This window comes from Populus nigra, chromosome 9, assembly GCF_951802175.1.
Source record: "Populus nigra chromosome 9, ddPopNigr1.1, whole genome shotgun sequence".
NCBI classification, from domain to species: domain Eukaryota; kingdom Viridiplantae; phylum Streptophyta; class Magnoliopsida; order Malpighiales; family Salicaceae; genus Populus; species Populus nigra.
The window spans coordinates 14,296,052-14,315,069 of record NC_084860.1 but is presented as its reverse complement, the minus strand read 5'-3'; the positions used below and the strand labels follow the sequence as shown (position 1 = coordinate 14,315,069).

The window sequence follows — 19,018 nt, the reverse complement described above, 5'->3', positions numbered from 1 at the left end:
GTATAAATCTAGACTTTAAAGAATCTTGCTTGCTTGACACACAAAAATGTTGCTGTATAAAGATGTAAAATACATATCACATGAAGCCAAGTTCACAAGAGTAACGCCGCTCCACATGATCATATGGATTATGAGTGCTTTTTTGGATTATAGTTCTAGTTGCGGTTTAAAGTGTTTTTAGTTTAAATATATATTAAAATAATTTTTTTAATTTAAAAAAAAAATAATATCAGCACATCAAAACGATCTGAAAACATAAAAAAATTAATTTTTAGCAAAAAAATTAAAATTTAAAGGAACGCGATTTGCACTATATTTCCAAAAAGACTCTATAACTTGGATATAAAACAATTTACGACAGTGTTTGGGACAATAGTTGTAGAGGTTTTTAAAGTGTTTTTTGCTTAGAAATGCATCATAATAATATATATTTTTTAAAAAAATTTTACTTTTGATATCAGCACATAAAACGATTTAAAAAAACTAAAAAAATTAATTTAAAACAATAAAAAATTAAAATTTCATGAAAATTTGACTGCACCACGGTGCCGAAACGGGCTCTTAGAGCCCATTTAGGAACGTAGTGCAAACCGCGTTCCCTCAAATTTTAAAATTATTTATGTTTTCATATCGTTTTGATGTACTTATCTTTAAAATAATTTTTTTAAAATAAAAAAATATTATTTTGATATATTTTTAAATAAAAAATATTTTAAACTATAATCATTTCCATAATCTTAAATAAAATTAAGCCTCCTTAGAAGGAAGAATTCAATTCTTAAGGTGTGATATAAACATTCATATAACATGAATAAAGGTATGTTTTGGGGGTCTTCAAGGAATCCAAACCGCATGACCAAACCAACAACCTAAGGTTGATAGGATTCTGGTGAATTGAAAAACTCAGTTATAGGGTGGGCGGGGCGCCGTCGTAATAAGTGAGAAGAATCATCCTTATTCGGCCATGTAAGCAGGAGGGGCTCTCTCCTTTTCCATTTACGGAGAGGAACCTTGTGCTCTCTCTACAATTTCAGGCCATCAAGCCCGTGATATCACATGGACATGAACGTCATCAGACCATAAAATTTTTAAAGAAGAAGAATCTTGGAAGATTGCTTGCTTATGGTCCCATTCCACGTGGCAAATGGCCCCCACTTTTGGAACTGGCTAGGTCTTTTATACTATGTAGTATAGGTTGTACTTTGTACGTAGCTAGCTGGGAAGAGAAATTATACCGGTGCGATTGATAGATTATACGGCCAGGACAAGGACTCATGCTTCCGTTCAATTCTTTTTTCTTTTAAAAATTATTTTTTATCTAAAAAAAATCTTAAATTAATATATCAAAATAATGTATTATAAGTGCCACATTACACTTGTTATATATTACATGTTATGGTCAATGTTTTTGTTTTTTTTGGATTAATTTGAATGTCCGGGTCAATTTGTATGTACATAGACTAATTTTACGGGCCCTAAAATAAGTTAACGACCATAAAAACCTTTAGTAGTCCTGAGGTTTGTGAGATTCAAACTAGTAATTTTTGCCTAGCTAACTCAAGGTCTAACTAGTTAAGTTACATCCCTCGAGTTTATGATCATTGTTTATACAAGGCCCTCTTGTTGTTTTTCTTGGATTTGGTGTGAAAGATTGAAAGGTTCGGTATTGTTTGATATTGAATAATGATTATTTTTTAAAATAATTTTTATTTAAAAATATGTTAAAATAATATTTTTTTACTTTTTAAAATTTATTTTTAACATCAACATAACAAAACAATTCAAAATTATAATAAAAAATTAATTTTTTTAAAAAAACTCAAAAACTTTTAAAAATATTTTTTAAATACAAAAACAAACACAATTTTTTAAACACGAAATCAAACACGCTACTTTTGACATATTACTATGAGACATAAAAGCGGTGATTTTGCTTGGTTAGAATATTTTCACATGATCATCAGCTGTCAAAGAGATTCCGTTTGAAAAAATCAACTCAGATTACTAACTTGTAACAGTCTTCACTGTTTCTTTGTCTCTCCCTTTTACAATTTACTTGCTATAAATGTATCTCAGAGACCTTTTAGCATCACCTTGTTTGAACTAAACCTCTAAAAACAAAGGGAAAAAATTGCAATTGCATAACAAGTCTCATGCATGACAAAAGGTTGCTGTCATTTCAATGTCGATCAGTTTGGTATACTATTATATATATATTTTCTTGATGAAGTATATGAAGATCTTTTTTCCTGTATAGAAACCATACTAATTTAAGATTCATACAGATTCAATTACCTTGTTAATTACCATGATCATGACGTAGAAACACTTTGAGGAAGAGAAAAATAATGCCAACTTTCTTGTAGATAAGATTTTGGCAAGAAATTAAGCTTGGCAGGTTCAGAGAAGACCAAAGAAGAAACCAAAACGAGAGCTCTTTTCTAAATTGAATTGTACTTGGAGATTATGTGACATGCACAGTAATTTAACCCTTTCGCACATGTAGCTGTGCTCGTCTTCGCAAGCACCCTAGTTTTGATTACTTATTAGCTTGAAAGTATTCAAACTAGGAAGTGGTAAATTCTAGTTTCATCGGGACACCAGTAGTTAAGAACTTTTAGGGTTTCTTTTCTTCAATACCATAATTGCTTGGGGCTTGGGGGCAGATGAATGAGAGTGTGTAGGTGGTGAGCGTTGTTTTTTCCTGCTGGTTGCTATAAGGAAACCTGAAGCTAGAGCAACTCTTGGTTTTGGCTTTCTGCAGCTTGTGAACGATCTAACTATTTCAGGATAAAACCCTTCCCCTCTTCACAATTTTCTATACCCAAAAGAAAGTCCTGAACAGGGACCACGAGGATGCATGTAATTATTTATATCTCAATACTGAACTGAGATTTGCCTTCATTTTCCTCCCTGTGTTTCCTCTCCCATCATCACCCATGATCAACCCCACAAAGACCCTTCTGTCCCAGAAGATAAACAGGATCGATATGAAAATAACACAGGCAGAACAGAGCAGAACCACGAGGATGCATGTAATTATTTACATCTCAATACTGAACTGAGATTTGCCTTCATTTTCCTCCCTGTGTTTCCTCTCCCATCATCACCCATCAACCCCACAAAGACCCCTCTGTCCCAGAAGATAAACAGGATCGATATGAAAATAACACAGGCAGAACAGAGCAGAAGCACGTCAGGGCAGGGTAGTCCTTACAGCATATAGTTATAGGGTACATTACATGTCTTACAATATTTGAGATTTTAGGGGAGGCCGGACAGAAATCAGTGGGCATGGAGATTTTAGGGAGGTAAAAAGCGTCGCCATCACCTGTTTGTTAGTTGTGCTGGTACTGCCAAAAGAAGAACAGTACAAAACAAAAACTCAGACATAAAAGCAAGTTATGTCAGAGAAATGTCTGGACTCTGATCGTGGTGAGCAAAAGGACTCTACAGTTTTATTTTCCAATCCATCCAAACATAATAATAATAATAATAAACAGAAAAGGGAACAGCAAGGCACTTCCATCCACAGCAAATGCTTTCGTTAGAAATTTTAAGCTTGAAAAATGATGCAGAATTAACTTAGAGTTAATAGCACTCAAGATATGAGCAAATCTAATGAGATAATGTTGAATCCTTGGTTTTAGTAGTAAATGAGCTTGTTTTATATATTTATATATATAAAAAAAAACTTAAAATTGATTAGCAAAAATTTTAAGCTTGTTTTTTTTTAATGAATTTAATATTTTTGTAATTATTTTTTTTTATGATTTTGATATCTCATCAAAAAATCACTTAAAAATTATTATTTTTATTATTTTTAAAACAAAAAAATACTTTGAAAATAATTTGAAAAAACTACTGAACTGCAACGTCTTAGCTTACAAAGGAACTTCATGCTCAATTAATGAAGGAGGCCAGGGGCTTTCCTCATGAAACATGATATGCACATGTGAGTTTCTTGGTTTATTGTTTAGCAGTGTTATAAAAAACTAAATTGAAAAATATTTTTTAATATTTGATTATATTATGAAAAATAAGTTAAAAAATAATTTTTTAATTTTTTAATTTTATTAAAGAATTGAGATTAAATTTGATTGATAAAAAAATTGAAGGATGATGAAATTAAAAAATAAATCCAGTTTCATAAATTATTTCAAATAAAACAAATAATAATTAAAAGAATAAAGATCAAATATGATAAATTAAAAAATTAAAAGATAATAAAATTAAAAAATAATTTCAATTTCATAAATAACTTCAAATAAAATAAATAGTAATAAAAAAATAAAGATCAAATCTGATAAATAAAAAATTCAATTAAAAAAATGATAAGGAAAAAAAATAACAATAAAAATAATCAAAAGAATAAAGATCAAAGTTGGTATAAAATTAAATTCTAAGAGATGAAATTGAAAAAAAAAATCAAAATAAAATATATATAGCAATAAAAAAAAATTAAAAATCAAATTTGATACGATTAACAAATAACAATATATTTTTTATTTTTTTATAATTTTTAAAAAATATTTTTTACCTAAAATACTTGAAAATATTTTTTATTGACTAACTTTATTAATAATAAATAAATATAATAAAATTTAAAAAATAATTTTTAAAAATTTATTTTCATAAAATAAAATTTGATAGTGGATGAAAAGCTAAATGATATGGCTAGGTAGGAGGGTTCACTTCATAGGCTTTGCCGAAAACAGTTAACGACTACTTAATTGGACATTACCGGCACACCTTTGGGTTCCAAAAAATATTTAATTTAAAAAAGAAATTAATTTTTTTATATGTTTTAAATTATTTTGATGTGCTAATTTCAAAAATAATTTTTAAAAAATAAAAATATATATTATTTTAATACATTTTAATATTAAGGATTCATTACGACGATATTCCCAAATTGCCTCAGTTTTTAACACCACCTTTTTCACTTTCTCTGATATTTTAAGCTATTTGACACGATTAATATTCCGGGCATGGAGGACTTGCCTTTCCCCTCTGCCCTCTTTGATAAGGGACGAAGAAATCATCAAGAACTATAGCCTATAATCAGGGCCATTAAGAGTCTGTGGATTGAGTTTCCGAAAGGGCATAACACAACGTGCATGCATTTTCCAGGCATGGAATCCAAACAACTCCAGAATTCAAAGGATAAACAAGTTAAGCAGGAGGTACAGATTAGGGAGATACGGTCTTCTAGCAGATATCTAAACTAGCCAGCCCTTTCACCAGACTGTTTCATTGCCTCGAAGGGCAAGTTAAATATAGAATCGAGTTCTTCGAAACGTGACCGATATTGCATTCTAGATATGATATCAACTATATTAATATAAATGTCTGTCAGCACTAAGCTGTCAGTCGGATCAAAATAAAGTTGAATATACAAAAGAAATATTCCTAATGTTTTTCTCATAGTTTTGAAATCCGGACCGGCTCGATGGATCGACCCGGGACCCGGCCGACCTGAGCCCGGGACCGGTTCGGATCTAAGTAAAAACCCGCTTGGAAGTTGGCCGTGCATAACCCGGTCGGCCAGGCGGGTCAACCGGGAACCCGGGCGACCCAGGTAAACCCGGCTAAGACCCGACCTCTTTTTTTTAATACAAAGACGGAAAACGACGTCGTTTTGGCCTTTTAAAAAGCCAAAACAATGAAGACGAAGAGCAGAATTGTAGAAAGAGAGAAAACCTAAAGAGAAAGCGATTTCAATCGCGAAGAGCAGAAGACTCTTGATCAATAAAGAAAAAGCGATTTTAATATTGTTAGACTCTTGTTTCTTTACACGAATCTCCTTCTTTCACTTTTTCTTTTTTTATTCTTTGCTTTTTTTTGAACTTGCAGTTCTGGCATTGATTCGCAGTTCTTGATCTCTACATCGATTCATTCACAGTTCACACCCATAGGTATGTTTCTCTGTTCTTTTCTTTTCTGCACGTCTTTATTTAAGGTTTTTACATGCACGTCTTTGAGTAAATTGACAAGGCTAAATCATCTTTGATAAAGATAATGGTGAATTATTTCAGTTGTATTCTTGTTTTTTGAGGACAAGTAGGATTTTTTTAAAACACTTAGATCAAGAAACTTGTTAAGTTACAAAATTTATGAACACCTGGATCAAGAAACTTGGTTCTAGACATAATCTCTACGAGGGAGAGAGATATAAGGAGAGAGATGAGAAAAGATTACTATCTTCCATTCTTCGAAACAGTGGCATCAAGAGGAGATATAATTATGTTCATTTCTATTAATGGGGTTTATTTTATTTTTCACATGGGCTTTTATTGTTAACTTTGATCTGTAGCGAGGTTTGGCTAAAAAGTAGTGAATTTGTAATGCTGATTGAGAACAGAAATTAATTATCCTAGTTTAGTATATATTATTTTAATTGTATTCTTGTATTTTTAAAACAATTCTATATGATGCTAATTCATGTTGAAATTCAAAAACTTGTTTGGGATTTTTCTCGATTGATTTGAATTTTGTGGGAAGGATGCTTGGATACTAGTCATCTTGTGCCTTGATTGGTTACAATATCTGTACGGTTGCTTCATTTTACATTTTTTTCTTCAATTCTTATAGCCTTAATCTGTTTTTTAAACTGTTCCATCATATCTTCTACCAGCATTCAGAAAGTATTCTTAAATCTTCTTCCTGTCTAGTTGCTTACATGTTGTTATCATTACATATGGAATCATCTTGAAAGTATTTTTTTTTTTTGGGTTGACCCGAATCAATCCATCTGACCCGTGACCCGATCATTAGACGGGTTGGGTTTCAAAACTATGATTTTTCTAGTAAAAAAAAAATCATACACAAGTTAACCTGATCAACTTAATAGGTTTAAAGGCAACTCGATCAGTTAGTACAAAAAAAAACTTGAGTCAACCTGTCAAACCTATAACACAAGTTATAAAACTAAGTTAACCACGTATAAAATAAAACATAATAAACTATGAAATTCAATCTCCAATAAATCAAATGTCAAAGTATGAAATTTGGGGGAAAAAAAATAGATTTAGAAAACAAAAACTATTAAAATGATTAGTATTTTGTGAGGTGGTGCTAAAAAACCAAAAAAACTCGAGTCAATTGGATGAACCCACCGAACCTGCAACATGAGTCATGAGACCAAGATAACATTATAGAAAATAAACCAAAATAAATCATAAAGTATAATTTCTAATTAACCTAATGTTGAATGATAAAATAAAAAATATCAATTAAAAGAATAAAAAAACTCGAGTCAACTTGTCAAACTCATGATACGGGTTACATGACCAAGCTAACCATATATAAAGCAAATCATAATAAATTATAAAGTTTAATCTCCAATAAATAAATTTAAAAAAGAAACATAGATTTAGAAGGGAAAAAAAAATCTATTGAAATGAATAATATTTTGTGGTGCTGTGAATTGGAAAAACAGCATCCGTTTAGTTTAATGTTAATAATTTGAAAATTAAAACTAAAAGGATTTAACTTGATGCGCTTGCATCCTTGACATAGCATGCGCATATGCTACACTTATAGGAAGCCTAAATGATGCACACAGCATCCATTTTCCAGGCGCAACTTGCCGCACCCTACGCATTTCTACATTAACTGCCACCTCTTGCAGTGCAATCCTTATCCGCTGCATTTACAGTGTTCAGGAAAAGTGGGAAAAAAATCAGGAATTGAAGAAAAATGAAAATAAAAAACCAGGCTTGCACACTCCAAGTCCAGCATATAATTATCAAAGGTGAAAAAAAGGTACAATTCCTCAAAAGATTTTATGCAACAGACCTCGTGGAAATCAAATTCTGGATCACGAGCTTTGGAGAATCCATAAACATGGATCATTGGCAGGGCATATTCTTTATCGTTGGGTTTATACTTGAATATCCCTCTGAATGCATCTGTGAATAGAGGAGGAAAAAACATAGATAAAAAGAATCACGTAATTCTCAGAATTCATCAATTTCAGAAACAATCTGGTTCTAGCTTAACACTATCCCGGTTATTCAAATTCGGTGCACGAAATTGCTTGTCAAGTAACAGCATCAATTGCCACATACAGGCTATCCAAGAAAATTAAGTACATGTTTCTTGGCAGTAAGTACACTTCAAACAAAATGAAATACTCGATCAGCAGTGTATTTTTAAGGGTAGCTTCCCATTATTGTATGTCCACAAACAAAATTATTGCATTCTTAGAGAAGTCTGTATCAAAGAAAGTGTGACTGGAAAACTAATGGCATGTATTATGATTGCATAGAAATAACCAGATTGTGCATGCAATTTTTAGAATCTAAACATTTGGTCCAGGAAAACTTTGCACACCTAGATACTCCACTGCATCGTTTGGCAAGTTCATGACCACTTGTGTGATGGCCTGAGCTTTCTGACTGGCATACATAGCATCGATGAACCTTCTTCCATCCATGTTAAAGATCTACAAAATGGCATGTAATATCCTTATTATGAAGCATGTTGACAAGAAACAATTGCAGCTAGATACCTAAAACAATTAACCTCAAGCTTAATGCCATAGAATTAAAGATATGGAAGTCAGATAACTTATGCAACAAGCTGGCTATAAAACACTGCATGACAGCATGAGAACGGCTTTATATATGGTATCTTCACTCACTAGGGGGCAACATAATTGACTGAACTTAATGCATCTTTATTTCACGCTCAAACTTCCAACAAGAGGAAATGGAAGGAGATAACTATGAAGTAATGCTATATCGAGCTGAATGATCTTCTAAATAATATAGGCAAAAGGAAACTACAGAAACCACAAATGGAAGTCGCTATCATACCTCAATATGCCTCTCAAGCTTGTTGAGAACACTATTTTTCTCCATATATTGAACTGCACAAGGGTTCAAATCATTGGCGTATACATGTTTCACTATCTTTGCAGCAGATAGAGCTATTGGCCCAACTCCAGCAAAAACATCACCTATCAATCATGTAATAAATATGGCCGGAAACAGGTTAGTACATTGATAAAAATATTCAACGGAGATGCAGGAAAAAACTTGAAGATACAAGTAAGCAAGCAGCTACATTCAAATACAGACTAATGATAGAAAACTACGACCTAAAAACTCTCAAGTTTCAACTCTTAGCATACATGAAAAATCTGCAGGTAAGTTAAAAAAAATAAAAAGGTAAATATCATAACATACAAAGGACATCATTGTGCGTAAAGCCATTCAGAAGTCTTTGCCTTTCACTAGCAAGCCTGGAATTCCAATAGCTGCATCAAGGGGGGGAAACATAAGTCCTTTCTGCTTTTATGTCTTTCATAGATTACATTAAATTTGAAATTTATTCTGGGAAATAGTTTTTCAATTACATCCACTTCTGACTCTGCCACTCAGGACAACATAAAGATCATTCAGCAACTGCAGAGAGAGAGATAGAGAGACAGTGGAAGGTAGGGAGGGAGGGAGGGAGGTATAAGATCCAGTATAGGTTAAAGAAACTTTAGATGACTGCGAGAGAAATTTAACCTTGGAAATTTGGGTGCTTTGTTGGGGGGGGGGGTTAGCCCCTGAGACCCTGTAAACCAGCTTCTGGACAATTGTTGTATGGTCAAAGCTTTACCACTTCCATATTATGTAGCAGACCTATTTGATTATCAATATATACAGCTAAGGCCTGTTTTTTGGGAGTATCAACTATAAAATAATGTTCAACACTGACAATTGGGTGCTCAAAACATGGACCTCAAAAACATAAGATGATAAATACAGAAAACTGAATGATGCAGATTCCTGACTGAGAAGGGAATAGAAAGAAGTGCCTTTTAAGTTGGTTTTCTGCTAAACTCGAGAAGAACAAACATCTAAATATTTCAGTTGAACGCTCAATGATGTTGCAAGTAAAGTGAACATACACTGCTGCTAAATCAACATGGAACCGTAATCCATTCTCGACTACCATGGTAACAAGGGAGTGATTTCCTGCTAAAACTTCAAGCTGCATTGTTCTGTAGTCATTATGTATGGCATCAATCTTATTTACAACTGTTTGTATCTTTGGCTTATTTTTATCCAGCACTACCTGTAGGAGAAGATGTAATCATTAAAAAAAGTAGTTCAGGAAATACGTTTCAATTCCTCAGTTAATCTTCAAGATTGTAAGACTAGAAGTTCCTGGAATGAACCTTTGCTATAAGCTTCTTGTATGGCAGATGCTCATCTCTCAGGTTCAGATGTGCAATATGTCCAACTGTTTCAAAAGCTGATGGAATAATCATATCCCGTGGCAGTAAGGCCTCCAAGATCTGTAAAACTGTAGTTATTATAAACCAGCATGATTTTGCAACACTCCAATAACCCAGTGCAGTGTGAGAATAGCAGAAGCGTTCATGGGCAACAGCTTATAAAAGGCAGTACACAGTCAACCAAGTTTAAGTGCATCCAACCCCAGCTGGAATTAGAATAGCAATGGTCAAACTTCAACTCAGCTCAAGCTTAGGATCCTACATGACCTCAGCTTGATTCGACTTCTTTAAGCATGCAAGTTCAAGTTTGGTCATTTAATTAAAAATAACATTAATTACCAAAGCAAATAGTTTTACATAAACAAAATTACTATGAATTAAAGTAGCTAAAGGGAAAGGAAAAAGGTGAGTGTAGAGATTAAACATATAGAATGGAATATAAAACTCTATCTTCAGTGTCCTGATCAAACCTGTTCACAAGCCAATCAATAAGGCATAAAAATATGTGGGCTAAATGATCCTAAAATAAGGCTTGAAATTGGTCCCCTTTTAAATGAACAAGCTGAACCAAGCGAGGGCTGTTCATAAACTTCTCAGTTCCATTTACTGCCCTGCAAAAGGGACTCCTTACTTTTTTTCTTTTGGTTTTTTTTCCTGAATAACAATGGGACATGCATTTCTGGAAACCTGCTATTTCCCTCTTTTTTTGGTTGCTGAATAACTTACAAACACCCACTGATGTATTTTTTCAAAGAACAACATAAAATCAACCTAGAAATCCTCCGAGATGGAAATTCACTTAAGTTACTTCACATCATATAAGTGTAAGAGATTGACCATCAAAACAGAGCAAGCAAACACATCAAAAAAAGTGGATACCCTTTCTGTACCTCATTCATCTGCCAGTAATCATAAAACAAAGTCAGCTTGCATCTAACAAGATTAAAGGTAGAAGATGAGTTCCCTCTCATAGCTTCTTGTGCCACAGCCTGGTGTAAGGGAGGAGAATGTTAGGTGTAAATCACAAACAAAGAGGGAAAAAAAATTGAAACCTGCCGTTGAAGCATAAATCTTATGTCATGCTATAGAGCATGTTATATGAATAAAAGAATAGACACGTTGCAGTTTGGCAGAATTAGCTGTATAGGGAAAATTCCTTTGAGGCAACAGAACAAGGAGTGCCACCAGACACTCCAGTCTGAAACTTCCATATCAAGGTTGCACACGTATAAAACAAGAAGGGGAGAAAAGGAAAGCATGAGACATTTTCTAAGCTTGAAAGGAAAGATATTTGATTTAGAAAAGCTAATAAAATTATAAAGAAAAACTGTCAATTTACATACAGACTATTTGCAAGGTAGGGGGCTCTGTCTAAAAGGTGACATGAAAAGCATACATCATTAAGGTTAGCTGAAAATTGAAGATTCATAGGACATAAATTCTAATGGCTGAGGAAAGGAAATTATCTCATAAGAAGCAGTCAGACAACTCCCACCATAGCAATAATGCTATGGATATTTTAGGGAGATATAACAATCAAGGCACAGCATATCTGCTGCATATATTTCACACCTGGAATCAATATGATCAACTTCCAGGATTGGTCACTGGGATTGTTATCAATATTCCACGAGAATTAGACAACTCTGATGTATTCTCAGAATCTTGATGTATGCTTTTGACTTCTGTAGGTTACGACACCAATAAGAAAGCAAAACTCTTGTAGCAGTTGAAATATACAGGCAATCTTGAAACACATCACTGATCCTAGTCAGTCAAACCAATAACCTATGATTTGAAACACAACTTTTGATTGATTATCTGCTGTGTGGGTTTCACCAAAAACAAATACTGACCATCTCATTACAGACTGCCACTTTTGTTGCTAAATATAATGCTTTCCTACTGATTGAATGTGAAAACCAAAAGAAATAACAGCTGTGCTAGTGGTCCACAAACCAAGGGAGTGGGATAAACAGTTCAATTTGAATCAACAAAATTGTCTTATAATGTAAGTGGACAGATCTCAACTCTTGCACCAATTCAACCGCACATCATTGCTTTGGTGCAAGTTTTATATTCCTCCTTTCCAAGATAGCTTCTTTATAAATCTGCAGTATTTTCCACTCCTAAAAAAGATATGGGGAGAGAAGATGGCAGATTGCTTTCTTTGCAATAGTTCGATCACAGAAGTTTTCATTGCAAAAATCATTTCACACATAGAAATGGAAATCAGCGTGACAGGGGCATCAGATAACATGCCTAAAGCTATAATTACTTGTCTTTGATCATAGTGCATTAGTCTCTCCACACCATGGTTCTTCTGCCTCGTCAAAAATCAATCCACATAAAATGTTACATATTTTTCTATACATGCAAATAAGATGCTTATTTCCCTATTTTCTGAATGTTCTGTGCTAAATTCTTTGCTTGCCAGAACCAAGAAAGAGTTAATAGTTTTACTTCTTTTCCACGTGGCATCCTACAAAATTTTGAGAACCTACACTCACAAAAGGCAAAAAAGAACCATCATCAAACAGCATGCTTCACTGGCTTCCCAAATTAAGTACCAGGCAAAAACTTTTCTCCAGTGAATCAGCTGTCCTAAAATTAGGGCATAGACCAGGTGACAATGGTAAATAATCATACTTAATAAAGTTCAACTGTTCTCCTAATGTATATGCCCTAGCTAATCATAGAATAGCACATTAAGTACAAGATATTCAAATTATATCTTAATGAGAAACAATTAGTTGTTTTTTATGCTTGCCAAGGAAACTGAAAAGGAACAGGCCACGCAATTAATAATGTAAGGAAGGCATCAGAGGACTGCCAAAATCGCCAAAATCAAAAGAGCTTACGGAAAGAACACAGAACAAGACAAGCATGAAGTGGAAAAAACTAAATGCTAACCAACATCAACCAAAGTATGATGGCAGCTAATTATACTCCTGAAGAGTCAGTTACGCAAGAAAAGCAAATCACAATCCTGATTCATGGCGAGACACATTAAACACAAAACAAGAGCAATAAAATTGCAGTGTGGAAAAATGAAAGACCTTCAAACTGACTCACAGAGCAACAAAGTATTTGGACTAGCCACCTTGATTGCTTGGGGCAAATCATCCACTCCCTTTTCCGCATACCTCTCGTCCAAAAGCAACAACCTCGTCGACCCCATCCATTTCCCCCTCCCCTTGAATTCATCCCCCAACAAGCCCTTCCAATCCCCTCCTTCCTCCTCTTCCACAACCTCCACCACAGAAAATTCATCCCTCCTTTCCCTCTCATTTTCCTCCCCCTCCTCTCCTTTTCCTCCCATCTTCTTCTTCTTCTTCCTCTTCGGCCTCGAAATCTTTGCCAAATTCCTAAACTTTATAAACCCCCTTGAATTGAACTCGTTCGCCAATTTTTCCCTGTACAAAACAGGACTTAGTTCTTCACCATCTCCTTCTGCTTTCCCATAAATCCTTCTATTAAAAGCATCAAAATTCTCTTCATCTTCACTTCCTTTCTCTCCCAACAAAGAAACCATACTTTCCTCCATTTCATCTCCAGGTACTCTGGCAATGTTTCGAATCCGCGGCCAATTCAATAAATGGCCACGAATTCTGCTCTCCAGAGAAAAACAGTCCTTTGCAGGAACTCTAAGCGCAGCTATATCAAAAACCCGAGTGAAGTCATCCTCGTTTATCACATTAACATCATCAGCGCCCTCTTCTTTTTCACCTTCCTGGTATTCTTTGCATTGATAAAGGGGTTTTGGGACAGAAAGAGATTGACATTCTTGTTGTTGTTGCCGCCGCCGCTGCTTTGGTTGAGGGCAGTGAAGTGAGGTTTTACCCTTTCGAAGGGAGGGTCCATATGGGAGGGAATTAGAGGCTATGGTGGGTTTTGTAAGAGAGAGTTTGGGGAAGAGAAAGAAGTGAGTTGGAGAGAGGATGACTGAGTTGGGTCTGAGAAAGAGTCTGGTGAGCATTGTTTTTACAATGGATGTGGTGTTGAGAGCAGGATGAGCGGTGTTCCAAGTGGTAAAATTGAGGGGTTGAGGGGATAGAGAAAGGTTTTAGTGGGTCTTTAACCATTTTTTTTTGCCCAAGAAAGGATTTACCGGTTCTCACAAGTCAAAACGAAGACAACACTTGGTCCTGTTTGTCTTCGGCGTTGCTATGCCTTTTTTAAAAAAATTATTTTTTTAATATTTTTAAATCATTTTAATATCAAGTAAAAATAAATTTTAAAAATTAAAAAATATATATTTTAATTTATTTTTAAACAAAAAATATTTTAAAAAATAATTATACATGATGTTTTGATTTCTCATCTAAATGGTTCTTAACCTCAACTATCACTAATTTAAAAAATTTATTCATTATCTCTAACATAGTATAATTAAAATTAGATATTACTTTATCACTTTCTTTTTTTTTTATTTTGGCATATAATCTTGCATTAATATATTTAATAACCTTAGTCATTCCCTTATAAGATTTTTTATTCAAATTTTGTTATTTCATGCTCCAAACTTCTTTTACCATTCTGTTTTTATCTAATATTGAACTATAAAATGTTACAATTTAATTTTTTATTCACTCTTATAATTTTATTGTAATGATCTTCAATCATCTTAATCTTAATTTTATGTTTGTTTTTATTTTTTTAGAAAAAAACTTATACCTTTTTTCGAGTATCTTATTATTTGTTCAAAGAATAAACATCTCTATTTTAGAATTATAAACATGTTTTTTTTTTATATTTCTTCTATTTCCTTCTTCAACAGGGACATCTAATAATTCTTCTTTTTTTTATATTTTTTTAATAATTTTGATTTTTTTTTGCTCTCATAGTTTCAAAGAACAGATATGACACTGGTATTGTAATTGCTAATTTTTTTTGAGTTCTTTTATACTTGTCTTAATTAAAAGGAACTTTTTTTAAATTGGATATTGAATTTAATGTGTGCAATTTGTATTCCAAACTTAAATCCTAGACTCTTGCTACAATTTTAGATTTATAGCAATGCCATAATATAACTCAAGAAATAATCAAATACTTTAATGCTCTGAATATAAATAAAGACTTTAATAATTCAAGATTATATAAATTACACTTAGATAATCTTTGTTTTGATTACAATAAAATGCCTTGACAAAAAACACGAACTAATATTTTTTATGGTTTCTAGTTTTCTTGATAATGAAAATTGCAAGGTTACTTATTACCAACCTATTAATTATTGCCTACATGTCACTTGCCTGGTTGATGCCTACTAAGAAACAAGTTTTGAACTTTTTGCAAATTTAATTGATGCAATTCTTGTTGTTTTATTGATTTATTATTGTGTTTTTATTATCCTTGTTCTTTCTTTAACCTTTTTTTAATAGGAAAAAGTATAGAAAATCGTATGATAACCACCTTTTTTTTTTTTATTTTTCTTGGTTTCAAGGATATTTAACTCGTCATTAGTTTTTGAATAACATTGTCATTAGTTTCCACTCTTTTCCATTTCTTCTATTTCTAGGATTTTTTTTTCTTTTTTTCAAGGCAAAAAAGTGTGTAATTCATTGGAAAATTGTTAGCTTTGAATTTCATTTTTACTAATCCTATTCTCCAAGCCAATGCTCTCATTACTTGTGCATATGAAAAAATTAAAAAAAAAAACAAATAACAAATATATATTTAAATAAGAAATATTCCAATCATATTCTTTACTTTCAATAAGTATTCTTTCACAACCAAGAAAAATAGCAAGAAACAACCTTCAAGAGTGGATGTTCTTAAACAACCATTCTCCATCAAATTAGAATATGTTGTTTGGAGGTCTCACCAACCTCCATTCCTGTTAACATGATAAATAGTGTTCGTTATTTAGTAGATATTGCAGCAAAACATAACAAAAAATTTTCATCTTCGTTTTATTTTATTCCTTGAAGTTTAGGCATGCTTTTGTGTTAGATCCTTGGAAATTATTACTAGCATAGTTATTAAATTTGGACCAACCAGACGGGTTGACTTAAAACCTGATTAACTCGGTGGTTGGACCGGTTCAGTTAGGACAAAAGATCAAGATGAACAAAAACCTGGTTGACCCACCGAGTTGACCCATGACTCGGGCGACCCGATAAAACCCGGTTGGGACCTCTCTTTTTTTTAATGTGTTTTTTCTCCTAACTAGAGACCCCTTTTTTATGTATATTTTAATTGATTATTAACTATTTTCAAAGATCATTATATATATACTACAAGAATGTTTTATTTTTTTAATGTGAGATTTGAAATCCTTTAATAAATATACTCTATGTTCACAGAAAAAAAGTTATATTTTTTTAATATTGGATAAAAAAATCATTTTGATTTAAATACTTCAATTTGAAAAGATAACATACTAATATAATATCTTTTCAATGTGAGATAAAAAATCCTTTAAAACAATATTTTAAATTTTATTATTTATAACATGTATAGCTTATATTCACATGAATTGTATTTTAATCTTTTTCATATAAAATATTAAAACTTTAATTTTTATTATTTTTTTCAGGTTGATTCGGGTTGACCCGAGTCAACCTGTGTAACTTGGGACCTGGCTCCTTAGTCAGGTCCCGAGTTGGATCTGATAACCATAATTACTAGACTTATTAAATATTTTCAAAATATTTTGCAATGTTTCTATCTTGAGATATTATTAATTTTCCCTCCTCAATAATTCAATCCATCTTGTGTCATTGATGATGGTGCTCATGTTATCATAAGTGTTTTATAGTGCTAATATTGATATCATGATATCTATACATAAAAAAGAATTAAAATTTAAATCCATTTTATGCTATTTGGAAAAATCTATTTTTGCTTTTTAAAATCACTCATGGAGAAAATAAATATAATTATTCAACCAAACATGTTTTTTTTTTAAAAAAAAACATATAGACTATAAATGGAAAAGGAAAAATATCATGAATGCTTTAAAAAGATTTATTACTCTACTGGAAATGGACAAAAATAAAGTTAGAGAAAGTAATTAAATCTTTTTAGGGTTCCTAAACCTAAAACCTATGGTTTGTGTATCATCAATTTTCTATCAAGACCCCATTCAAATTGTCATTGGATTCCATCTAAAGTATATACTTTATGCTATAGAGTTGTTGATATTAATGTGCTGCATGGTGATTAGACTAGTTTAAAATAAGTAGAGTTCATTGTATACTAAAAGTGTGTCATATATTATATATAAAGTGCTTTTAAAAAGTATTTTTTATTTAAAAATATATTAAAATATCTTTTTATATTAGTATATTAAAAGAATTTATAAATAATTTTCTATAATCGGATTATGTTGGCTTATGAAAATAATTTTTTTAAAATTTTTATCCCTCCACTTTCCTCCCATTTCTTCATAAATGAGTAAAAAAAATACCTTCAAGATTGTCCTTTTCCTTTATCCCTTTTCTTTTCTCTCGTTTTTCTCTAAAAAAAAAAAAAGAAGCATTTTAAAACACTTTACTGGTAAACTTTTACATTGTGACGAGAGAAGATAAAGTGGAGGAATTAAAAATTTGAGGTGATTGGATTGTTTTTTAATAGTTAGAAGGGTTTACTAGAAAAATTAACATATTTTTTTAAATTGTTTTTTATTTATAAATATATTAAAATAATATATTTTTAAATATTTTTAATATTAATATATCAAAATGATTCAAAAATATACAAAAATTAATTTAAAACTATTTTTTAAAAAAATATGGTGAGCCACATGGTCAAATAAATCCAAGATTGAAAAAAAAAAGATAGAGAATGTATATGGTTGTCTCTCAAAAAAAAAAAAATTGTCTCTCAAATTTAAACAAATTTATGCTTCAACAAGTTACTTTTACTTGAATAAGGATTGAAAGCATCAGGTGTTTGGTAGTGAGGTTATGATTATTTTTTAAAGTATTTTTTATTTAAAAATATATTAAAATAATATTTTTATTTAAAAAATATTAATTTAAAGTAAAAAAATAAAAAAATTTAATTTTATTCAAAAAAAACTTTTGAAATGCAAAAACAAATAGGGCTTGAATTATTTTTAAATTTATTCAAAAACATTTTTGAGATATAAAAAGTGAAAATATAAACGCTAAAATAATAAAATTAAAAAGCTGAAATGTCAAAAAAAAAGGGCTGATATTGTTTACATGTTTTTTTATCATATTTTTTTTAAATGTAAATTAATATATATATATATATATATATTCAATAAAATAAATTGAGAATTATATATTTTAATAAATAACAATAAATCCTTTAAATTCAATATGAGTCATGAAAATGAGATAAAAATATTATATTTTAGGAAAAAAAATGCTAAACATTTATTTCAATTTAAAATTAGATTTCTAAATTTTTAATTGATTTAAATCAATAAAATAAAATTTTATTTTACCAAATAGAACATTAACTTAACATCAAAATCTATTTATAACATTGCGAGAGTCCTATATAAAATCAATTAAAATAAAACATCAAATCCAATTATAAGTCAATTTGATGTGAAATGATTAATTTGAAAATAAAAAAAGTTAAGTAATAATTATGTTTTAAAAAAACATTATAAATAATTACTGCAATTTGTAATGGATCATGTCTTTCATCTTCATTTCATTTCTATTGTTTTTTTTAATATTTATTTTATTTTACATTGAGTCGTATATTTATAATTTCAAATGCTATTTTATAGTTTATCAAAGTTAATTTTGTAAAACCAAACAATAATTATTAAATAAGAAGCAAAATGAGAAAAAA

At 31.3% G+C, this 19,018-nt stretch overlaps 1 protein-coding gene across 3 annotated transcripts; it reads right to left on the bottom strand.

The window, feature by feature from the left end:
* Positions 1-7,374: 7,374 nt before the first annotated feature.
* LOC133702904 (tRNA (guanine(37)-N1)-methyltransferase 1) lies at positions 7,375-14,308 on the bottom strand. 3 transcript variants are annotated; one of them, XM_062127236.1, is made up of 9 exons: positions 13,341-14,308; positions 11,128-11,226; positions 10,178-10,297; positions 9,908-10,074; positions 9,195-9,265; positions 8,823-8,965; positions 8,338-8,449; positions 7,801-7,913; positions 7,375-7,648 (listed from the first exon to the last, which is right to left on the bottom strand). In XM_062127236.1, the coding sequence occupies exons 1-9, from the start codon at positions 14,214-14,216 to the stop codon at positions 7,481-7,483; spliced, it is 1,869 nt and encodes a 622-aa protein (XP_061983220.1). In that variant the 5' UTR covers positions 14,217-14,308; the 3' UTR covers positions 7,375-7,480. The 3 variants fall into 3 exon arrangements, with proteins under 3 accessions (XP_061983220.1, XP_061983221.1, XP_061983222.1); XM_062127237.1 differs by lacking the exon at positions 11,128-11,226 and having other exon boundaries at positions 10,178-10,305; positions 13,313-14,308; XM_062127238.1 differs by lacking the exon at positions 11,128-11,226.
* Positions 14,309-19,018: the final 4,710 nt, after the last annotated feature.

What these genes read in the sequence shown, in the direction of transcription:
- LOC133702904 (XM_062127236.1), bottom strand. Translation starts at nt 14,216, where the DNA reads ATGCTCACCAGACTCTTTCTCAGACCCAACTCAGTCATCCTCTCTCCA. An exon ending in ACAAGAAGCTTATAGCAAAG is followed by an intron (nt 10,075 to 10,177) that starts GTTCATTCCAGG and finishes CTTCTCCTACAG; the next exon opens with GTAGTGCTGGATAAAAATAA. An exon ending in CGATGCAGTGGAGTATCTAG is followed by an intron (nt 7,914 to 8,337) that starts GTGTGCAAAGTT and finishes CTCTATTCACAG; the next exon opens with ATGCATTCAGAGGGATATTC.